General features: G+C 43.8%; 1 protein-coding gene across 3 annotated transcripts in view; it reads right to left on the reverse strand.

Annotated features, from left to right (window-relative positions):
* Positions 1–9,689: 9,689 nt before the first annotated feature.
* Positions 9,690–25,009, reverse strand: part of VAV2 (vav guanine nucleotide exchange factor 2) — a 332,307-nt gene continuing 316,987 nt past the window's right edge. For 2 of the 3 annotated variants that reach the window (XM_029614921.1, XM_029614920.1), the window contains 8 exons: positions 24,566–24,693; positions 20,010–20,084; positions 17,426–17,478; positions 16,975–17,091; positions 15,690–15,777; positions 15,342–15,465; positions 13,696–13,850; positions 9,690–13,011 (listed from right to left, as the gene is read on the reverse strand). In XM_029614921.1, coding sequence (XP_029470781.1) covers positions 12,964–13,011; positions 13,696–13,850; positions 15,342–15,465; positions 15,690–15,777; positions 16,975–17,091; positions 17,426–17,478; positions 20,010–20,084; positions 24,566–24,693 — 788 coding nt within the window. In that variant the 3' untranslated portion in view covers positions 9,690–12,963. Of the gene's footprint in view, positions 13,012–13,695; positions 13,851–14,693; positions 14,781–15,341; positions 15,466–15,689; positions 15,778–16,974; positions 17,092–17,425; positions 17,479–20,009; positions 20,085–24,565; positions 24,694–25,009 lie in introns of all 3 variants that reach the window. The other variant, XM_029614922.1, reaches the window with a different exon arrangement.

Genomic DNA, 25,009 nt, shown 5'->3' on the forward strand with positions numbered 1-25,009 from the left:
GGGTAGGGTGGCAGTCTGAGGAGGGAGAAGTCATTGGACATGGGTATTTTCCCCCCCCCCCCCCATATGCACATAAATGGTGCACTCGATCTGGACTTATTCCAGAAAGTAGGCTTCATTAGTTATGTGTGAAACTTCTGTTTCTGTGTTAACCTTTATTACCATCCATATTAGGAACATATCCAGAGGAGAAGGGCTTTTTCCCCTCCCAATAGAAACAGAAATGATGGCAGAAAAGGACCAAATGGTCCATCCAGTCTGCCCAGCAAGCTTCTTATTATTGTAACTGCTGCGGCATGCAGGTTACCCCCCACGTTTCTCTAAAGGATAGCAACTGCTGCTCCGTGCATTTATCCCCAAGCCTTATGCCTGACGTGCTTTGCTTATGGACTTGGCTGTACAAGCAGTCCTGTGTTTTTTCCCTTATGTCTATGCATCAGTACCCCAGACTGTAAAAAAAAGTCAGGGCTTGTGTTGGTTGCTCTGAATCCAATTCCTCCCTCCCCCCCCCCCCCGTCAAAGCAGAGAGTGATATTGCAGTTGCATCAAAAGCATCAAGGCTTATTGGTTAAGGGTAGTAATCCCATTCCTTCTGTTAAGGGTAATAACTGCTGCTCCATGCAGGTTACCCCCATGCTTATCAGTTCCCCAGACTGCAAATGTCAGGGCCGTCGTTGGTCACTGTCTGAATCCAATTCCCCTTTTCCCCTGCCACTAAAGCAGAGAGCAGTGTTGGACTTGCATCAAATGTATAAAGGCTTACTGGTTAAGGGTATTAGGAAGAAGTCCTTTTTGAATAAGGCTCCGTCTTTCGGCTGCATTAAAGGTGACTGAGTGGAAACAGCCTGTGGGTTTGCACAGCTTCGGACAGCTCTAAGCGCCCTCTTACCAGGGCTTACTTTGTGGGGGAATGGCCAGGAACGCAGTCCCGGCATTTCTTTTCAGGCTTAAGAGGCAGAAAAACAGGGGTGTTCTTCTCCAGCCCCTCCACTTCAGGCAGCCTGCAGGGAAGAGAAGAGGAAAAGGTGAGCCTGGAACACACAGAGAAGCCAACAGCTACTCTGCTCCCTAATCCAGGCCCTCCTAGTTTATTCCCAGGGCCGGTGCAAGCCCATTTTGCATCCTAGGAAAAACTTTGGTTATTCCCCCCCCCCCCCCCAATTTATCTCTTGGCAGCAGCTTCAGCACAACACTCCCTCCTTCCCACAGCAGTGGCTCCAGGACTGTGCTCTCTACTTTGGCAGTATTGACTTCTTTAGACCTCACACTGGTGGGATTTTGCTGCCCCCAAACTCTTGGTGCTCTAGGCACCTGCCTAGTTTGTCTAATGGAAGAACCGGCCCTGCTTATTTCTCCGCCCCCCTGAATTGCAGGGAACAGAAGAGGAAGGGGCGATACTGATGCAGACATTATAGAGCAAATAACTGACACAAAAAGGGTATAAATTAGCACAAGTTGGAAACGTGAGCAAGCGTGCCAATTGTCAAGGCTTCAATCCTGGCCTTGAGGAATGGCACTGCTGCTCATAACTTTCAAAATGATGCTAATTTATACCCCTTTTTGTGTCCAGAGAGAGTGCAAGAGTATTTGTCACCCTAGGCAAACCTTCGGTCATGCACCTTCCCCCCCCCCCCCCCAGCTTACCTATTGGTGGCAGCTCCAGCACAGTTCTCCCTTCTTTGGCCGTATTGGCTTTCCCGCTGTAGGCCTCATGCTAGTGGGAATTTGCCACCCCCAACATGTTGGCACTCTAGTTGACCACCTAGTTTGCCTAATGGAAGCACCGGCCCTGTTTGTGTCCATTACGGAGGGCTTAATTTCTGGCAGAACAACCGAGAACGGTGTGCTGCCACCTTTTTTCTGAGACCTGAGAAAGCGGAGCAGAGCCGGCAGTGTATATCAATTCTGGCTCCCCTGAAGAACAGAACCAGTAGTTGTATGGATCATTTATGGTCTCCCAGCCCTTGGAGGAAGTAGAGAACAGAGAGTATTGGAGCTGCTTACCCTGAGACAAGGACAGACACGTGGCATTGATTTTTGAGCAATTTCCCAGCACAATTAGGTGGCCAAGGTAAAAAAGATATGGGGTGAATGCCAGTCAGCCCCCCTGTGTGTATTGGCTTCCTGTTTATCATGTCGTCAACCGAGGAGGGTGAAATGGCTAAGAGAGTGAATGAGGGGATGGAGGGAAGGAAATTGAGTGAAGGGATCTGAGGGAGGGGAAGGAGAGTGAGGAAAGAGATCGGAGAGGTTGTGGGTTGCATTGTGGAGAAGGAGCAAGAGTGAGTTGGGATCAAAGATCCTGTGGAGTGTGAGTGAGGGGATTAGAGGAACTATTAAATGTGAGTGAGAAGGTCAGAGAAGGGGGAAGTCTGTGAGTAAAGTGATTCAAGGGAGTGATGGAGGGGAGGAGATAGGATTGTGTGTGATGGGAGGGGAGGGGAGGAGAGAGAAGACAGTGAGTGAGGAGAGCACATAGCATTGCTCCCTTCCTTCCACTGCCAAGAAGGCAAAGAGCAGACCAAGGAGACTGAGGATATTTTGCTCCTGCCCCCAAGGCAAACATGACCTGGCTGATGCTGATTCTGATTTGGAGAGGAGGCATGTATTTACTGGCTGAGGAGAGAGAGAAAGAGAGTTGTTGGAGAGGGTGATTTTCCATGGAAAGGAGGGGCTCGATCACCAGTATTAGGGGCTTAGACTTAGGGACTTTAGAACCGCTGTGGGGGGAGGGAGGGAAAAGGATTACTGGAAAAATTGATGGGGGAGAGAAGGGATGGGGATGAAGGATCAGGATCACCAGGGCAGAGAGGAGAGGTTAGGGGAATGAGCCCCAGTTTCTCTACCTGCCTTCTCCTCCTTTCCCCAGTGATCCTGCATCCCCAATCTGCAGCCCCCCTTTGCCTACCAGTGCTCATTGAATATGTTAAGAGTGTGAACAGTGTGTGCATGAGAGAGAGCAGTCACACCTGACCCTATCCCCACTCATCTTACCCCCTCACAGTTCCACTTCCTTTTCATCTACAAATTAAGCTCTGTCTGTTACATTTAATATTTTTGCAAATCTAACAATTCTATTATCTCTATAGGTGAAAGTATTTTCATTTTATCTGAGATGACAGAAATGGAGGAGCAGTAGCTCTATGTGTCAAAAACAACATCCGAGCAACTGAAATGCAGGGGGCTTGGGGAAAGGAAGAAGCACTTTGGGCTGTCTTAAAAAAAGATGATGGCACTTCCATTTACACTGGTGTAGTCTACAGGCCTCCAAATCAGCCAGAAGAACTGGACAGAGATCTGGCCAAAGACATCCAAAACAGTGGGAAGAAAGGGTGAAGTGTTGCTCGTTGGAGATTTTAATCTGCCAGATGTGGATTGGAGCATCCCTTCTGCCAAAGCTGCAAGACGTAGAGAGATTTTGGATGCCCTTCAAGGGGCTCTGCTGAGACAAACAGTGATGGAAGTCATGAGGGTGGAAGCGATATTGGATCTGGTATTCATGAATGTCTGGGTAGGTGTCCACCTGGGCACCAGTAATCATCAGACGGTATGGTTGGACATAACTGACAAAAAGGAAGGAAGTGACACAAAGATCAAGGTCCTAGATTTCAAAAACACAAACTTTGGTAAAATGGCTACATATTTCGAGAAGAAGCTAGAAGATTGGGAGGAAATAGGTAAAGTGGAATGACAGTAGGCCAAATTGAAAGGCGCTATGACAAAGGCGACAAACATTTATGTAAAAAGAGTAAATAAAGATAAGAGGAAAAGGAAACCTATCTGGTTCTCCAAGATGGTGGCTGAGAAAATAAAAGTAAAAACATTGGCATTCAAAAAATATAACAGAACTGAAAAGGAGGAACACAGTCAAGAACATCGGGTGAAGCTGAAGAGTGGAAGAAAAGATCACCAAAGAAGTAAAGCATGGTGACAAAACATTTTTCAGATGTATTAGAGAAAGGAGGAAGACCAGAGGAAGCATTGCAAGATTGAAAGGAGACAAGGAGAAAAGGAGACAAGATGTGGAAAAAGATGAAGAAATAGCAGAAGTATTTAACAATTACTTCAGTTCAGTTTCACTAGGGAAGATATTGAAGAAGGATGTTGCTGACTAGCAAGATTACAGATGCGAGTAATGTAGATACATCCCCAATTTAAAGAAGAGAGTGTTTGGGAGGAACTAGGCAAATTAAAAGTGGACAAGGCCATGGGGCTGGACAAGATACATCCCAAGATACCTAAGGAGCTCCGAGAAGTGCTGTTGAGTCCGCTAAAGAACCCGTTCAATAAATCCTTGGAGATGGGCGTAGTGCCACAGAACTGGAGAAGGGCGGTGGTGGTTCCGCTTCACAAAAGTGGCAACAGGGAGGAGGCTGGAAACTACAGGCCCAGTAGCCTTACCTCGCTAGCGGGAAAATTAATGGAGAGATCACCTAAGGAAAATATAATGAACTATCTGCAATCCAATGGGTTACAGCATCCCAACAACATGGTTTAATCCGAGGAAGGACCTGTCAAACAAATCAAATAGATTTTTTTGATTGGGTGACTAGGAAGAGTACTTAATGTGATTTATTTGGCTTTTGATACATTCCCACATAGAAGGCTCATAAATAAAATGAGAAACCTGGGAGTTTGTCCCAAGGTGGTAGAATGGATTACAAATTGGCTGACTGACAGATGCCAGCAAGTAGTGGCAAATGGAACAAATTCCAAAGAAAGAAGAGTGATAAGTGGAGTTTCTCAAAAATCTGTTCTGTGACCGGTTCTGTTTAATATCTTTGTGAGTGATATTGTGGAGGGATTAGAAGGTAAAATTTGTCTTTTTGCAGATGACACTAAGATCTACAACAGAGTGGACACACCTGAAGGAGTAGAGAGAACAAGAAGTGACCTAGGAAAGCTTGGGAAGTGGTTGAAGGTTTGGCGGTTAAGATTCAATACCAAGAAGTGCAGAACCATGCATTTGGGGCATGGTAATTTCAAGGAGCCATATGTGCTGGGGAGGCGAAAGACTGAAGAGCATGGACTGGGAGAGAGACCTTGGGGTGACAGTGTCTGTCTGCTGATGATTTGAAGGTAGAGAAGCAATGTGATAAGGTGGTGGCTAAGGGCAGAGCGATGCTGGGCTGCAGAGAGAGAGGCATAACCAGCAGGAAAAAGTAGATAATAATGCACCTGTACAGATCATTGGTGAGGCCTCACTTCGAGTACTGCATTTGGTTTTGGAGAACTCATCTCAAAAAATATAAGGACAGAATGGAAGCAGTCCAGAGAAAGGTAACGAAAATGGGGTGGAATCTGCATGGGAAGCCATATGAGATGAGACTGTAATCTTGCTAGTCAGCAACGTCCTTCTTCAGGTGGAGGATCTTCATCGCATGACGTACGAGGAGAGATTGAAGAATCTAAATATGTACACCCTGGAGGAAAGGAGGAGCAGAGGTGATATGATACAGACTTTCAGATACTTGAAAGGTTTTAATGATCCAAAGGCAACGACAAACCTTTACCATAAGAAAAAAATCAGCAGAACCAGGGGTCACGATTTGAAGCTCCAGGGAGGAAGATTCAGAACCAATGTCAGGAAGTATTTCTTCACGGAGAGGGTGGTGGATGCCTGGAATGCCCTTCCGGAGGAAGTGGTGAAGACCAGAACTGTGAAGGACTTCAAAGGGGCGTGGGATAAACACTGTGGATCCATAAAGTCAAGAGGCCGCCAATGAAGAGTGGGTGACTCGCCAGAATGATGGCTACTGCCTGGAGACAATACCCTTAGTCAATAAACATACACATGGTTACTGTGACTCCAACATCACTCTAAGATTCAACAGCAAGAGGAAATGTGGAAAAAAGGATTTGCACTCACAAAGACGGGAGTAGCTGGCTTGTTACGGCGGTTACTACCCCAAACCAAATATCCAAATTACTACCTCCACCTTCCTCTATTCCTGATGCCTTTCAACTAGCTTGATCACTCCATTCTTATACTTCACTTTCAATGCATATCCAGCATAGTTCTCTGCTTCAACAGCAGGGGAGAAGAAAAACTGTTACTTCACACATCCAGCAGAGCTCTCTGCTTAAACGGCAGGGGAGAAGAAAAAAGGGTTCGCACTCACAAAGCGGGGAGTAGCTGGCTTGTTACGGCGGTTACTACCCCAAACCAAATGTACCTGATACTTCACTCTTGACGCATATCCAGCATAGCTCTCTGCTTCAACGGCAGGGGAAAAGAAAAACTGATACTTCACGCATATCCAGCATAACTTCAACGGCAGGGGAGAAGAAAAAAGGATTCACACTCACAAAGCGGGGAGTGGCTGGCTTGTCACGGCGGTTACTACCCCAAACCAAATGTGCCTGATACTTCACTTTCGATGCATGTCCAGCGTGGCTCTCTGCTTCAACGGCAGGGGAGAAGAAAAAAACTGATGCCTCACGCATATCCAGCATAGCTCCCTGCTTCAACGGCAGGGGAGAAGATAAACAACCAATAAGGGCTGTATAACATAATCTGGGTAAAAACAAATAAGCATGGGTGTAGCTTGCTTATTGCGGCAGGGGAGAAGATAAACAACCAATAAGGGCTGTATAACATAATCTGGGTAAAAACAAATAAGCATGGGTGTGGCTTGCTTATTGCGGCGGTTACTACCCCTACTACCTCTAACTAATCAAGCTGGATATTTCACTTGGATGCAGCTCCTCCACCGCTCTCTACATTGGTGGCGGGGGTGGAGGGGAATTAGAACCAAGAGCTAAGAGAAACAGATAAGTATGGGAGATGAAATGAGGGAAGCTTGCTGGGCAGACTGGATGGACCATTTGGTCTTCTTCTGCCGTCATTTCTATGTTTCTATGATCTTAATATGCATACTCTGGAAAAGAGGAGAAACAGGGGAGATATGATACAGACCTTCAAATACCTGAAAGGAATTAATGATGCACAAAAAACCAAATCTCTTCCAATGGAAAGGAAGCTGTAAAATCAGAGGTTACAATGTGAAACTCCAAGGGGGAAGATTCAGGAACGTCAGGAAATATTTCTTCATGGAAAGGGTGGTGGATGCATGGAGTTCCCTCCTGGAAGAGAAGGTGAAGACAAGAATGATAATGGAATTCAGAAGGGTGTGGGACAAACGCAGGAAAATCCCTACTGGCTAGGAAAAGGAAATGAAGAAATGGTTAACCTCTGTTACACCTAAAGTTTACATTTCTGCTTGGGGATAACCTGCATGGAGCGGCAGTTGCTACTATCCTTAACAGAAGGCTTGGGGGTAGCCAGCACAGAGCGGCAGTTGGTACTACCCTTAACGGAAGGCTTGGGGGTAGCCAGCACAGAGCGGCAGTTGCTACTACCCTTAACGGAAGGCTTGGGGGTAGCCAGCACAGAGCGGCAGTTGCTACTACCCTTAACGGAAGGCTTAGGGGTAGCCAGCACAGAGCGGCAGTTGCTACTACCCTTAACGGAAGGCTTGGGGGTAGCCAGCACAGAGCGGCAGTTGCTACTACCCTTAATGGAAGGCTTGGGTGTAGCCAGCAAGCAGTTGCTACTACCCTTAACAGAAGGCTTGGGGGTAGCCAGCACAGAGCGGCAGTTGCTACTACCCTTAACAGAAGGTTTGGGGGTAGCCAGCAAGGAGTGGCAGTTGCTACTACCCTTAACAGAAGGCATCATCACTCTCTGCTCTGATGGCAGCGGGGAAAAAGGGGAATTGGATTCAGAGATAGCCAATTCTGGGCCCCGATTTTTACTGTCTAGGGGTACTAATCTGCAGACATTAGGGAAAAAGCACAGGACTGCTTCTATGGCCAAGTCCAAAAGCAAAGCATGTTCAAGCAGCATTTTTTTAATTATCAAGAAGGCTGCTCACTCCATAAAAATGTTGTTAGCAGTAATTTTGTTATGTGTTTGACCATTGCGGGAAACTGGCACGGAGTGGCAGTTACTACCCTTATCAGAAACATGGGGGGGGGGGCAGGCGGGGACCTGCATGTAGTGGAAGTTACAACTATAAGAAACTTGTTGGGCAGACTGGATGGTTTTTTTCTGCCATCATTACTATGTTACTATGTTATGTACTTGGAAGTCAAAAGGATTAGCATGAATTTTACAGAAAACTTTGCACACATATGTTGTAAATTAATTACTTCTGCCCTTCTAGTTTTTGATTTTTTTTTTGTTAATGCTCAAACTTTCTGAAGTAGTTTAACTCATACTGGAGGCTTGCTGTGCTTCTTCTAAGCTTTAATGGAAGTCTTTGGCTGAGGTGGGTTATGGAACAGATCCCAAAGCTCCATTCACCCCACGTCCTGGGGTAGGCAAATAAAAACATACATTTCTGCTCTAAAGACTGGAAATTCCAGGACCATGTCAGAAACCTCTCCCCCTATCCAGGCTTTACCAGGACAGCTGAATGCTGTTTCTCTCAGGTGATCTAGTGCTGTTCCATTTCAAATATTCAATTTATAAACTGCTTTTATAAATTGCAAATCTAATCAAAATAGTGTACCTAATACATGAACAAGTCCTTAACACAGCAACAGGGAGACAGACCGGTCATACGAACACAATCCCAAAAGTATAGAAGCATCTAGAAGCACAGAACATGATGGCATAAAGACCATACAAGCCCCTCCAGACTGCCCATTCATATTTCTTGCTCAGTTCTACAATCCCTACCACTCCCTCAGAGATCCCCAAGGCTTGTCCCACCTGCACTGGGAGGCTGTTCCTTGCATCCACCACCCTTTCTGTAAAGAAATATTTCCTTAGAATATTGCTGGGCCTACACCTCCTTTCACCCTCGTCTAATCCCAATCCAGAGCCTTCTTTTTTTGAAGGATGCCCGCATCCTGTGCATTTATTGGTTGGAGGTATTCAAAACCCAAAGGGATACATATAGGAAACCTCCCATAGAATCAACATCCAGGGCAACAAATACCATGCCAATGGAATTTACTGTCTATATACACATATATCCAGTGCTATCTTTCTGGAAAAAAAGGGTGCCGATACGCACATGCAGGGTTCATGCTTTCTTTGGGGAACTGCAAGGCAAATCAACTAGGTGGAGGAAAAAGATGTCAGTACTCAGGACCCCCCTGAAAAAAACCCCCTGCATATATCTCTTTACTATACATCAATATGCTTGCAAACTTACAACATATTAAAGTGAACATTCACTATGACAGATCATACAGACCAAGTTAAGAGTAAATGAATCCAGAAGCAGTACAAGTGTTCTGCCCATCATTCTACGATTTTCACCATTTTATTTCCAGCGACCACATTGACAGGGGCACTTCAATAAACTGCAGCTATACTCAGTGCAGGATGGAGGTCCTTCAGCCATAGCCCATCTTTGCGGAAGATTTCATCGACTACCCCTTGAAAACTGGAGCAGGAGGTAAACTGGAGGGCTGGGGGGGGGGGGGGGTATCATAGCACTACCAGGCGGAAGAGAAAATAATCTGGTTGGCCATTTGTCACGCTCCTTTTACTAGACATCTGCAAGTTAAAAAGTGTTGGGCATCGCCAGAACGCCAGCCCAACACCTATTCTCAAGGAGGCCACCACCAAACATTGCAATATACTAAAAGCAGGCATGAAAATAAAGCAATGCAACAATAAATCCCACCTCCCACACAAAATTATCAGATGGAAAAAAAAATGGACTGCAACAGAAAAAAAGGAATGCATGTTTATTCGCAGTAAAAACCAGGGTTGAAAAATTTATCAGCAAAATTACAATTGAGTTGATTTGGGTTTTACTTGCTGGACAAATTTAAAATCTGAATTTGGTAAAACCACATGCGAATCATCTCTGATAGCAGCTAAGGTCCTATTCCAGCGATCCAGGTGCCCACATTCCCAGCCAAATCGTATCCCAGTACAGGAGTTCCTCTCTCCTCCCCTCCCCTCGGGTTACTACAGTGCAAAACAGAAAACAAAGAATTTACATATTATTTTCCATTTCCAGCGTACAGTTTTGAATGGAGTCTTGCGTGACACAAAACTATGTACAATTTTCCTGCCATAAATCATTATTCACAGATATATTTTGTGGCAGAATAATTAAGTACAAACAAAAAAAAAATTAACGAGTTTCTTACAACAGTCAAAGCACAAAAGATATTTTCAATGGAATGATTATTTTTGGAATTTTCTGGAGCAAGTTAATGGACTGCTACAGTATGGTCAGCGAAGATCTCCCAGTTTGGGACTGGGGAAGACTCCAAGGATTGTTTTTCTCTGTTTAGGAACCACTTTCCCACCTCCAATCCTCAAATTCAAGCATCAAACATCCTATCTGTGGGCTTCTCCTTGTGGTTTTCATGTTCAAAGGACAAACGTACGATCCCTCATCCACATGTCAGAGCAAGCTCTTAATAGACATTTTCCGTCCCTCCATAATTCTATTCTAGTCCGGGTAATAAAAAGGGTGCAAGGAGTGGAGAGAATAAAGTGTTATACCTGCTAATTTTCGTTCCTGTAGTACCACAGATCAGTCCAGACTCCTGGGATGTACCAAAGCTTCCCTAAACAGGGTGGGACTGCGAGAGTCCCGCTCGAAGTACGCGCTCACCAAAGCCCATGGCCTCTCGGGCCTGGACATCCAAACAATAATGTCTGGCGACAGTGTGCAATGACTCCCAAGTAGCCGCTCTACAAATCTCTTGCAGCAAGACTTGCTGGCATTCAGCCCAGGAGGCTGCCTGGGAATAGGTAGAAAGAGCCCTTAACGCCTCAGGGATAGGACAACCCTGACAGATGTACGCTGAGCCTATGGCCTCTTTCAACCATGGCACAATTGTGGCTTTTGATGCCTTATGACCCTTTTTTGCACCATTCCACAGCACAATCAGTGACCTTAAGATACTGCAACAATGAACACTTGACATCCAAGAGTCGCAACTCTCTCGCATGAGGTGCCGTAGCATCCAAATTTGGAAAAGCCAGGAGCTCCACCAATTGACTTGAGTTGAACGATGATACCACCTTTGGCAGAAAAGACGGGACTGTGCTAAAGGAGACTCCAGAATCCGTAATCCTCAAAAAAGGATCTCTACATGACAAGGCTTGAAGTTACGAGATCCTTCTAGCGGAACAATTTGCCACAAAAAAACCCCCCACCTTTAAAGTGAGACCTTTTATAGTAGCCCTTCTAAGAGGCTCGAACGGCGCCACACACCTGCTCTTAAGGACTAAGTTAAGGCTCCAAGAGGGACACAACTTCTGAACCGGAGGACACAAATGCTTCGCCCCTTGGAGAAAACGCATCACATCCAGATGTGCAGCTAGAGCCATTCCCTGCACATTGCCTCGAAGACGGCCCAAAGCCATCACCTGAACTCTGCGGGAGTTAAAGGATAAAGACAAAAAAGCACTTCCCTGCACTGAAGAGTGGCAGCAGGGTCCGCTATCCCTTCTGGAGGAGAGGGAACTGGCTCCGAAGAACCGAGCACACTAAGGGTCCCTCAACCCCCTGCTCATCCACCTGAAAACCAGGAGGGATAGCCCGACCAGGACCTACCAACCCCCTGGCAGGAAATCTCCAACTTCTCTTTATTTATTAACTAGGTTCAGGCTGCAGGTTTTGCACCTCTACCATCTGCTGGAGATAGAGAAATACTGAGGGACTGCAGGTGGCACACCTGGTTATGTGGCGGTGTCTGCAAAACTTCCTCTGTCTCATTTGTTGGAAGGGAGGCCAACTCCAGGAGTCTGGACTGATCTGGGTATGTACAGGGAATATGTGTTTTCTTTTTTTTTTCCACTTTTCCAGTATATTCTACAGAAAGTGAACACACAGGGAATGCAAGTGGATATTCAAGCATCACTTTTTAACATATCAGATAAAGACTAAAGCCAAGACAGTCACTGGACAGCCAAACCGTCTTATACTGAATTGCCCTAGCCAAGGAGAAGCCGAATTATGACAGGAATTATAGAGTCTATGGATTGTGTTAGAGCAGATTAAATGTGGACACAGCACTTACATTCCATAAGAGTGAAATACTTTTTAGGGTCCTAAAGCCACTGACAGAACTGCTGCCTTGTCCTGTAAGACAAGATCAGCTTCCACCTCTCATTTCTCTGCAAATGCAAAAAATGCCATTCAGAAGACTGGGCAGTTGGGAGCTGAAAAGCAGACTCATCACACAGAGTTGACCCTAAGTTCTCCCTTCCTACACTGACTGTTCTCACTGGAGACAATACTTTAATATTCTGTTCCACTAACAGAATGATAACGTTTTCCTTTTCCTTGTCTTTAAAAAAACACTTTTGCAATATTTTATTACTTGCCAAGATATAACGAGTAAAAGTCCCCCCCCCACACACACATTTTATTCCAGCGTTGGCATTACACCTCAAGCTGCGATCGGATGGACAGGAGGGATCTTGGTACACTGGCTGAGAGCACCATGCAGCAGCACTCTTCCTGCACCGAGTAAGAGCTGGGGTGCTCAGCACAGCAGGTCCCAATGTTTTCCTTCAGCAGGGAAGAGTTACAGAATCGCCTCAGGCACAGGAGGACAGCTCATCCACTGGGAAGCCCCCATCCTCTGCCCGATCCCACCAGGGATGTGAGAAAATGGAAAAAGGGGGGGGGAAAGGGAGAACACCTCATTCGACCATAACGCCAGTCTGTCAGCTCGCTCATAAATGCTACAGGTTCACTTTTCCACTTCACTTTCCTTTGCCAAAATGTAACTTGACAAATTTATAAATCTTATATACAAGCAACACAACTGATGATCAGTGCCCACAGGAACCCTGTTGAGTAAGGGGTTTCTAGTACAAATGGAGAGTGGTCCCTGGTCTCACATCCTTATGGATCTCTTAATAGTGGAAGATTCTACAAAGTTTCCCTTTTCAAAGTTTGGATGTGGGCATTTTGTGCAAAAGAATAGCTTTTCCAGACGACTGCAGAACATAGGCCAGGGCACTGCCAGTCATTGCACCCCCTCTTCTTCCACATAGGTTGAAGGAAACCAACCAATCTGCAATGAGAAAAGACAGCAGGATCAGGTTTATTCCTTCCGGGCATAAGTAGCTCAGCACGTGCTGCTTCCTACCTCCACTCACAAACCACTTCTCACCACACAGAATCTGAGACATGGACCCTCCTCCACCCAAACCACAATCACCAACACCCCCAGGCATAACCATCCCAGGCTTCCTCTCAGTCCGTACTTCCTATATCCACCTCTGACGTCAGCCCGCACTTCCTACGCCCACCCTCCACTCTCAGCCGGCACCCCTGATGCAAAACCCGCACCTCTTACACCGGTCTCTTTCAGAAAGAAATTTTGAATCATTTATTTTCTGTCCAGAAGTAACAAAAGTATAATTTTTTTTTAACAAGGTTTCATCAGTTCTGAATTCTAAGCACCTTTTCCCTCTCAGTGTTAAGTGTTCAAGACACCTCTGCCCACAGCGCTGTGTCTGAGCTGGAAGATGTAGGAGTTTCTGGTTTTGGGATTCTTTGATTACACACGTTGCACTGCCAAGAATGAATTACTGCAGCCTGCTCCTTGCAAATAAAGGGGTTACTACAGCATCCTGGATACGGGGTGTTGACTGGTTGAACACTGGATTATAGCTGTAAGATCTTCAGAAGACGGCATGTGCTGTACATTAGCTTTTTGCTGAAGATCTGATGCGGCCTGCTCACGGTGACTTACCCGTCCATTCGTCTCGCCTTTCCACCAGCCCTGGTCCCCTCCTATCCGGCTGTAGATTTTCACCACGTCCCCTTCCCGCAGGGAGAGCTCTCGCATATCACGGGCTGCAAAGTTATATCTCGCCACGGCTGTTCCTACTGCACGGGATGTGAACACTACAGGCAAAGCGAAAACAGGGAAGAAGTCATAACTTTCATAAGTGAAAGAGAACTGATAGGCAGAGAGATGCAGCCACAGCATCAACTTAAACATTGTCATTCATGACCTGGATGTTTTGTAGTGCGACACAGGAGTTTTCAGCTGAAAACTTAGGAACCTAAGTTCAGCTGAAAATAGGTGCCTAACTTAGGTGCCTAATTTAAAGGCTTAAATTTAGAAGCTCAGCTTTTTTGAATATTTGCCCCAAAATTAAAAAAAAAAATCCATCAGAAATAGATCCTGTAATGGATTTTCCTTCAGTATCTGGTTACTAGGTGTTGCCACTGTGCAACAAGTGGAATTTCCTTCTGGGGGGCTACGAATGCTGCCTCCACAGCTTCCCCAGCCCCAACCGACCTGGGGAACAGAAGATCTGAGCTGGGAATTGAACCCAAATACTGGAAATGGTAGTGTGCAGTACCAGCACTGACCCATTTGGGTGGCCCCTCTAAATGATGTATTTAGAAAAAAAAGTAAAAAAGCAGGTCCCAGGGTATTGGAAGCCAGGTTATTTACAAAATAGTTTGGAAGGCTTTGTTGACGTGCCACGCCTCATCACTACCATGTTTATCAGTATAGTAGCTCATCTGATTCCACAGCTGAAGGATGGACCCCTTTGCAGAGTACTTTAAACTCATGCAAACAGACAAGTTCTTGTCATTTTACAGGGTTCGAGGTGCTGATGCTGGCATTGTCTAGTGTTATATGCACACAATCCTGCTAAGCCTATGGCAGCATTTAACACTCACTGAAGCAATGGGGGAAGGAGGAAGAGGAGGAGGAGGAGAAGGAAGCTGTACCTGACCAGAAAGGAGAGGACGAGGTCTGAGAAGAAAAGCTGAGGCCCTGGGGACTGAGAAAAGAAAAGTTGTAGGAAGCACAGGAAGCTGCAAAGAGGTCAAAGAGAACATAAAAGGTAGAGGAACAAGATAAACAAAAAACATAAAGCAATAAAAATGCACCTAGCAAAGGAAAGACCTGGCCAGGGCAAGCAAGGCTACAGGCAGGAGAGCGCTCTCGGTGCAGTCACCCCGCTAGGTTGCTGTAAGGCAGTAAATAACCAACAATTCTAGACAGTCATACAAGGAATGTAAACACAATCTGCAAAGGTACAGTAAACTACTGCCCAGAATACTAGTCCCACTAGGCCTGTAAGAGACACGGACCATCCCAACTTGTTTTGAAGCCCTCCGCCATTTTTGTGAGGAAAAAGAAAAATGCATTGAATTTTCTCTTTGTTTTACCCACAATCCCCCCTCCAGTTCTGCAGCAGCCCTTGTCCTCCCTCTTCTGCCCTCTTGTGGTTGCCAAATGCAGCTTTACCGTGACCTAGCTTCAGGAGTTTAGCTATAGTAGCCAAGGTATCCCCTTATGTCCCAGAAACACCTATTCTAAAACCTCATTCCCTCTCTTGCTTTCCTCTGCCATGCTCCTAGCACCCTCCTTACCTGGAGAGCGCGTGGACGTGCGGGAGGTAGAACGCTCTCGTAACTTGTATGGGTACTTCAGCGTTGTGTCCAGCAGCTTAAAGCTTTCCTTCAGGGAGTGTGTCTGATAATATTCCACTAATTCCTGCACAAGATACATCAAAGGCATGCCAGTGACTGCGGTCTGTGCACAGACTACAGCAGAAGGTCCTGCTGTAAGTCAGGCCAGAACAGGGGTTATCTAAATGCACTTAGAAAATGCTTTAGAATTAAAAATAGTGTCAGGATTATGACATCTACAAGGCCTCTCCTCCATATTAATGTGCAATATGAAATTCAATTAAAAAAAAATAAAAAGGCAATACCTACCAAAAGACTTTCAAACTTTTTGGCTTCAGTGATGTGAATCCAGTTGTCCTTCTCCACCACTTTTATGTGTTTAACTTCATCATTGAACCTGTCAAAGAAATCCCCCAGCAGCTTTAACATCTGAGCTTGTGCTGGCCCTCACATCTGGGTGCTAGGCCTTCTGGGAGCCCACGTGTTTGGTAGGCTCTCAGTGTGTCTTTCTCCCCAGCAAGTCCCTCCTCGCAAATTCATAATGTGGTTCAAACTCCATTAGTTCCAAAACACTGCCTTGTGAATTAATAATCTAGTTCTGTTAACCATTAAAATTAATATGAAGAATGCACAATGGGATATTTATTTTCTACAAATTTCCATGTGCAAGCAAGTGCAGCGAGTTTGGTGGTAGAAATGGGATTAGGATTTGAACCTGGAACTCCAGGTTTCATAGATTTATGCACAATCCCTGCTATTCTATACTACCTAAATAAGTTATCATGGGATTACCAGGGTTATATTATTAATATACAGCTTACCTTACAGAGAACTTGGATGGCACTGGGACATTGTCTTTGGGCCATTTTACTGTATGGTCAATAGTGATTAAGTCATAACCAGCCTATTATCATTCACTGATTTACGTGAATTGTATTGATAAACCTCAGTCCTGGATCCCAATGGACAAGTGTCCTAAACTCTCCCAACTCTCATCAATGCGCATAGAAGTTGATTTATCCCAGTACTCCTAAAGGCTACCCCAGACAATGCACTGAAACCTCAATTTAACCCCCTAATATCTATGATTATTTTACTAATCAGTAAAGTAAGAAAAGCTTAAGGTAAGCCAATATCATCATTACATGAAACAGAAAATCCAATCACTGTGGAAACACAACAGGCCCAGTATTCAAAGATATCTGGTTATCTAAATTATCCTGATAAGTTATATCTGGATAACTTAGAAAGGGTATTCAAAGGCATGGCTTTGCTGCTGAATGTAAGCGAATAACTGATAACTAACCGGATAAGTAATATCTAGATAATAATAGACAGGTCTAACTGATTCGATTAACTTAACTGGATAAGGCTGAATATAGGCACTTATCCACTTAAGATAACCGCATAAGTTGTCCCACCTCGATTCGCCCTTTGCCCGCCCCCAAGATATCCAGCTATCTACTTAGCCAGGTAACTGGAAGCCGCTGAACATAGCTGGATATTCAGCAGTTGCCACTTATCCGGACAAGTCCTACTTATCTGACTATGTAGCCTTTCAATATTGGCTCCAAGAATGATTTGCATCACTTACTTAATACTGATGGCGAACCGCTCTGCCTCTGCGGGTCTCTCCCTGATTAAGAATGTCCCTGTGGCATGTGACTTGAGAAGGTTGTCTGTCTGAGGTCTCTCCATATTTCCTGCAAACCTATACAAAATCCTGCCGTTAGGCTGGGTTCAGATGCACTAAAGCTATACAAGCGGCTAGCCTTAAGAATAGCCAATGACTTACAGGACAGTTCAGCAAAGATTATCACCAAGATCCCACATCAGCGCATAGGAAATATATTCCAACAGAGATATATTGCCCGCACTGTTGTGGCAAATAAGCTGTATGCAGCAGTATTCATATCTACTATCCAGACAGCCACGAAGAACTGTGCACTGCAAGGCCACTGAAGGCCTGAAAGCAGACGACTTCAGAATCTTGCAGAGCCTTGTAAGCAGTTCTAGATGCACGAGAGATTTAAAGATGGACTCACCAAGGATAGGAGGTATAGTTTATCTCTCTTGAGGGTGGTCTGTTGCTTATGGGCTGCAGAAGAAGAATATTGTTTATGAAACTAAGATCTAACCGGAGATGATACACCACAGCTAGAGAACCCTGATAAACCAGAAATGTCAGTTTACACAAGTAATCCTGTCATTTAAAATTTTTTAAAATGAAAAAATGCTTTATTGGCATAAGAAAGAGTCAACTAGAATAAGCACAGCACATAACGTTTCCTTTTACATACTATAGTCTTTTTAAATGTAAATAGCTTTATTTTTGGCCCTGCAGTTTTCTCATGGTTCTTTTCCCTTTCAGGTCAGCTGCAGCCAACCACAGTTGGGCGATGGTGCCATGAGCCTTCACTCGCATCTACGATGGACTTTTCCCCATTTTATTAATTCCCCCACACCATCCAGCCTAGCCATGGCAGTCATAGTCCTTGGCCAGGGACCACAGCATGCATTCCAAACTAGACCACTAGGTGGACTGGGACTCCCCTCTGCAACATTTCATTTTTTTTTTATTTCAAAATATTTCTAATCTGCCTAATCCAATGTTCTAAAAGGGGGAAATAAAGCATATAAAATAAATACACAAACAATCAAAGTGCACTGCATTGTTTTTGATATAGTGGTTCTACTGATGCATCAATAATCTCTAATACTGTTTACTGAGATATAATTCACCGATGTCAAAGGCTTGTTGAAAAAACAGTGCTTTTAACCTTTTTCTGAATGTTTAAGTGCATTCAATCAGTTGTAGCTTGCTAGGCAGTGCATTTCACAAGAGGGGGCCAGTTATGCCAAACATCCTCTCTCATTTTTCAGCCAGGTGCTCCTGTCGGACAGAAGGTACAACAAGCATCTTCTGTCTGGCAGATCCAACAGCCCTCATAGGCTTGCGGATCCTCAACAAAGCATTCACACAAGCTGGAATCTCATTGCTTAACGATGTATGTACCAAAGTGAGAATCTTAAATTTGATACGCTAACCTAGAGGCAGCAAGGCATGAAGAACTGGAGTAATGTGCTTTCTGCAGCCCATGCCCATCAATACTCAAGCAACCACATTCAAAACTACCTGCAACAAATGTACTACCACATTAGGTAACTCAATGTATATTGAATTGTAGTACTGTACAAAAGTCAGATGGAGACAAAAAAAAGGGCTTTGATTTTCCTAACGACCAAAATTTGAAAAAAAAAGCTTTTTTCTTTTTTTTTTTTTCTTTAACCACAGACTTGACTTGCAGATGTTGTGAAAAGAATCTTACTGGAGCCTGACCTAAGTTCCTCATCTGTTGAGCAACCGGAATAGATTGATCCTCGAACTGAAATGTAATTGGAATATTCATAGAAGGAAATCTGCACAGTATTCCCAGGTAGCCCGGACAGTGGAAGACCTGAGCTGGAAATCAAAACCAGGCCCTTCAGCACTGTCTCTGAGCCACTGGGCTAGATCAATTCATGTAGTTTGTTTTTTGTTTTTTTTAATGTAAATCAAATTATCTAGCTGTTCTTTTCTTTCAGGCCAATGCAATATCGGCGCTCCCTTAATGCACTCCGATCCACCTCTCCTGGGTGCCCGATTTAATATTTAAATCGGGTGCTGCAGTAAAAAGGAGGCACTGGGGGAAACTGTGCATCCCTAGTGCCTCCTCAGCAGTGGGTGCCCAGGAGAGGTGGCGGTCAGGTTAGGAAACGGGATGCTCAATTAACGAGTGTCCATTTTTCTAACCCGTGGCTGTGCTCGTAAAATTGAGCGTCCGTTTTCCTAACCTGACCGCCAGCAACCGTTTTGTTTTTTTTTAATTCTCCTAAGTCAGAGAATCCAAAAAAAGGAACAGAAAAACTGTATTTTCTGCTTTTCTGTAATTTTTTTTGGGCTCCTCAAGAATTAATGCCTGCTCCGGGCAGGTGTTAATTTTTGCAGGTTAAAATGCGCACGTCGGGCGCCCATTTTTTTTTTTTGAATAGGAGGAAATAGGTAATAGCCTCATCAACATGAATTTACATGTGATGAGCGCTGTTACCTATGCACTCCATTGAACGTGCTAGCCACCATTTTGCATCAGAGGTTATGGACGCACGTCCAATCGTGCGTTGAGCCGTGTGCTGTGGCCAGCGCTTGGTATTGCATCGGCCTGTTTGTATTTATATATTTCCAGCAGGTGGGCTCTCAGAGTTGTAGCAGAAATGCAAGGCCTTTTTAAAGCAACAGTTCCAGTTTTTCTTTGACTTCATTTTGTAAAATGTTCAAAATATAGATTATCATCATAATGCTCAACAGAGGCAACATGACATCCACAATTTTTCCATGATCCATATACCAAGGTATGTCCATCCTCCTGTGCCCCACTGCAATCCTATTTTACTGCCATGCATCTACACCATGGCTCATGCAAACAGCCCTGAATAAAAGTGTAAAATGCAAAGATGGGGGAGGGGAGGGGTGTTTCAGTGCCCTGCTTTCCTTGTGTTGATCTGGTCAGAGTTGTGATAGGGTGCAAACAGCAGGTGAAGAACTCCAAAAGGCAACACTCAGCAGCATTTCTTTGTGATGCATGTACTTACCCGGCTGTCGACAGGACAAGGTTTAACCGAACAACTTGGGAAATAGCCAGACTTCTTGGTGGGTAGTAACCTTCCCTGTATACCGAGAAAGATGGACATTAACCTGAGAGATCAGGAGAGGACAGAATCCGAGAGAAGTATGTGCTCAGATTGGGACATATAACTCTGGTTTGGTGACCTCTAATTCTATCAAAGCCATCAGAGAACATTATAAGATGACCCAATGCCAGACCTGAGGACATCCAGCTGAAGTTTGTTCTACTACTCAGAAACTTACAATTTACTTAAAAAATGTTATTTTTCTTTTACATGAGAACATAAGATGTGCAATGCTGGTTCAAGCCAATGGTCCATTGAGTCCAATATCTAATCTCCAACAGTGGCCACTTCAGGTCATTACCACTCAGCAGATCTACTTCTTGTTGCTCATCCTCGAGTGATAAGTGGTGGCTTTCACAAGTTTTCCTGGCTAATAATGTTTTATGGACTTTTCCTCCAGGATCCTATCCAACTCCTTTTACATCCTACTATGCTAGTTGCCTTGACCACGTCATCTGGGAACAGATTCCATACCTGATTGTGTGCTGAATAAAAAAGTACTTTCTATGATATGTGTCCCCCAGTCTTTGTGAGGTCCATATTCAAATGATCCTGGCTAGGGAAGTTAGCCGGATAAACATATATTAGCAGTACAGTGAATATACCTAAATAAGAGATAACTTTTTGTTAGCTTTACCATTTCAGTTGCTACCTCTGGACAGACTACAAACGGTTTATATCCTTTTGAAGATGCATTCTTCAGATCTTTACACAGTATTCCATTATGAGATCGTACTAGGGACATTATCACCTCTTTTGTTTTTGCTGACTATTCCTCTCCTTAGGCAGCCAAGCATCTTTCTGGCCTTTGTCATTGCCTTATTCTTCTGTTTGGCCACTTTAAGATCATCCAATAAGATCACTCCCAGATCCTGCTCTTCTTTCATACTGTACTGATTCCTTGGGATTTTGCAACCCAAATGTATGACTGCATTTTTTAGCATTAAATCTTACAGCTTCCAGACTCTAGACCATTCCTCAAGTTTTGCTAGATCTCTGGTGCTGGGCAAGGGCTGGGGGAGCAAGGTACCAATGAGTGGTGTGGTAGATGTTATTTTTTTGAGCCACTGAGCCCCCATGTTGTTCTTGTGGGTTCTGGGAGTCGGTGTTAATGTTACAAAATATTCTCCACAAGAACAATGACAGACCTCCAACATAAATACCTCCCACTCTCCACAAGAAGGTTGATACGGGCTTGGCTTAAGCATGGAAGGAAATGTATTTCTGTTTCTAGTTTTCCACCGAATACAGTATCTGGCTTATTGGGTTTCCATTTCAGTTTTTGTCTGCATGTTTGTAATTTGTGGATCTACTTTTGGGATCTGCTGGGCACATATGACCTATATTGACCACTATTAAAAACAGGATGCTGGGCTCAATAGACTAACCCAGCATGGCATTTCTTATGTTTTATGTGGTCTGTGTTCTGCAAGTGTGACAGAGCCGAGGTATTCTGTTAGCATGTAGGGATCTGTAGCAGTCTTGTTCATTATGTTTTCCCCAATAGGAGGTATATTGATGTTTTAGGGCCTGATGTAATAGTTGCAGTGTTGCCATTTCATAGGTAGGGTTATTGCTGTTGGAGTCCTGTGAGTTAGTGCTGCTATAGTATGGCAGGTTTGCTATACATGTGCTGAGTGTTTTGGGTTTTTTTGCAGGATTTTGTAATATTTCACAATGTGCTTGGTAAAGATATTATTGCTTAGATGATACCAGAACTTTATTTTTCTATGGTGAGGTGTACAGGGAAAAACCTGCTTAACCTCCACTGTTGGAAGTGTGCGGGTGGGGTCTGTGGATACAGAGTATATATTTACAGAATCGGAAGCACAGATGTACCCTTTGTTTGGTTTGTCTTGCACATACATTGACAAGAATGAACCTCATTCTAAGCCAGGTTAGGTTGTTGGGTTATTATCTCAATCTCTCAAATTTACTGCTTGTGCTCTTCTAAATACTTGCATTGTAGCAAACGGCTTCTTCCTGAAGCTTGTACAATATAATATATACCGGCAACATATCAAAGTGAGCTTGGATGTTTATTAATCAGGCGATTAGTGCTCAACCAGGAATGTTTCTGTTATCTCTAGGACACATTTTCTTGGTCTCTGATTATATCTCTTGGTAATTTGATGATCTTCTCTCCCTCCATACATAATACAGAATAGCCGCTTAGTGCTGACATTTCTATTAGTAATGCTTTTTTTGTTGTTTTCTCCTTTACTATTATTATTGGTTAGTCTGGGAATGATTTATGCAAAGAATGTGTGTAGAAAAAAATGATTTAACTGAAAATGTAAAGAAACTGACAGTGGGAGTTGGAGGGGAGCGAAGCTAGGAGAGGAATCGGGGGGGCAGATCTTAACTCCCAACCCCCACCAACATAAAAGGCATTCTGCTGCCCGTGGAGTGTTTAAAACTGCACACAGTACTCAAGGTATGGTCATACCACAGAGACATGATATTCTCTGTTTTATTCCCTATTGCTTTCCAAATCATTACTAGCATTGTTTACTTTTTTGACTGCCACTGCACACCGAGCTGAGGATTTCAATGTATTATCTGCAAAGACTCCAAGATTCTTTTCCTGTGTGGTGATTCCTAATATGAAAGCTAGTATTGTGTAAATACAGTTTGGATTATTTTTCCCTACGTGCATCGCTTTGCACTTGTCCACATTAAATTTCATCTGTTGGAGAAAGTTCTTTCTCACTCAACGCACAATTAAGCTCTGGAATTTGTTGCCAGAGGATGTGGTTAGTGCAGTTAGTGTAGCTGGGTTTAAAACAGGTTTGGATAAGTTCTTGGAGGAGAAGTCCATTAATGGCTATAAATCAATTTTACTTAGGGAATAGCCACTGCTATTAATTGCATCAATGGCATGGGATCTTCTTAGTGTTTGGGTAATTGCCAGGTTCTTGTGGCCTGGTTTGGCTTCTGTTGGAAACAGGATGCTGGGCTTGATGGACCCTTGATCTGACCCAGCATGGCAATTTCCTATTATTTAGATGCCCTGTCTCACAAGGTCTTTCTGCAGTTGCTCACAGTCTGCTCATTTTTAAACAGCTTAGAATAAGTTTGTGTCACTTGCAAATTTGATCACCTCATTTGTTATTCTCTTTTCCAGATCATTTATGAATATGTTAAACAGCATCAACCCCAGTAGAGAACCCTGGGGCACTCCACTATTTACCTTCCTTTATTGGGAAGGTGACTGTTTAGTCCTACTTTTCGTTTCCTATCTTTTAACCAGTTACCAATTCACAATAGGACTTAATAAGAAATTAAGAGGGAATTGGTCAAATGCCTTCTGAAAAACCAAATACTCTATATTGACTCGTCCACCCTTATCCACATTTATTAACACATTTTAAAAAATCTAGTCAATTAGTGAGACATGACTTCCCTTTACTAAATCCATGATGGCTCTTCCCCATTAAACCATGTTTATCCATATGGCCAGTAGGTTTTGTTTTTTTTTAAGAATAGCTTCTACCATTTCACCTGGCAAAGACATCAGGTTTACTGGTCTATAGTTTCCCGGATCACCCCTACAGCCCTTTTTAAAAACTGGCGTTAAATTGTTCACCCTCCAGTCTTCAAATGCTGTGGCTGTTTTTAATAACAAATCTGCAGTTTCAAATAAGAGTTCTTTCAGAACTCTGGGGTGAATAACATCTAGTTATTTGTTACTCTTTAAGTTTGCTCTATTACATCTTCTGTTTTCAAAGTGATTTGCTTCAGTTCCTCTGAATCGTCACCATCAAAGAAAGTTACTTATGTGGGTATCTCCCCAACATTCCCTTCAGTAAAGACCAAAGCAAAGAAATAATTTAGTTTTTCTGTTATGGCCTTGTCATTTATGACCACCTCCTTTATCTCTCAGTCATCAAATGGTGCAACTGACTCCCTCACAGGCTTCTTGCTTCGAATATACTTGAACATATTTTTTAGTAGTTTTTGCCGCTATGGCATGCTTCTTTTCAAACTCTTTCTTGGACTGCCTTATAAATGTTTTTGATTTAACATGCCAGTGCTTATGCTCTTTCCTATTTTCCTCATTTGAATTGCTTTCCATTATCTCAAAGATATTGTTTTGGCTTTAATTGCTTCACCTTTTAATGATGCTGACATTTGTTTGGTTTTCCTTAGACCTTTTTTAATGCATGGAATATATTTTATCTGGGCTTCCAAGATAGTATTTTTAAACAAACCTTTGTATCTGCTCCTATTAACTTCCTCCTAATTTCCTCATTTTATCAGGGTTTCCCTTTTTAAAGTTAGATGCTTCTGCAGTAGTTAAATTTAATGTTCTCCTTCCAGTGATTAAGTCAAACTTGACTGCATTAGGATCACTATCGCTAAGAAGCCCCAGCACCCGAGAGAAGAGATGAACAGCACAGGAACATGGGATGTACAGTGTGGACATGCATCACACAGTAACACATTCCACTCACCTCCCACCACTGAATGTCTGGATCCCCTCTCAGCAGCTCTATCACATCTCCTGTCTGAAAAGTTAGTACAGGCTTCCCTGGAGGTGCTGGGTTACCATGGTAATTCTGTACCGCCACCATTTTAGGACCTGTCAAAAAGGGAGGTAATACAAAGCCCTGGTTATCTATAGTACAGGTAAGTTAAAGTTAAGAGAATAAAGATGGTTTTGAGGATACAGTCCATTTTGGGGCCATTGTTTGACCTCAGGGGCCCATACACTGGTTTTGGGGCCCTTATTGGATATTACTTTTTCTGATTCAGCTGCTCATTATTAAGTTAGTGCACCAGAATTAATGAAGAGAAGTTGACTATGCTGCAGCTCTCTACAAGGAAGAGACCGTGGTGCTAACTTAAAGACTGTATGCATTGTGAGCAAAATCACTGTACACTTTTGCTAGGAGGAG

The sequence above is a fragment of the Rhinatrema bivittatum genome, chromosome 8, assembly GCF_901001135.1.
Source record: "Rhinatrema bivittatum chromosome 8, aRhiBiv1.1, whole genome shotgun sequence".
Taxonomy (NCBI): Eukaryota; Metazoa; Chordata; class Amphibia; order Gymnophiona; family Rhinatrematidae; genus Rhinatrema; species Rhinatrema bivittatum.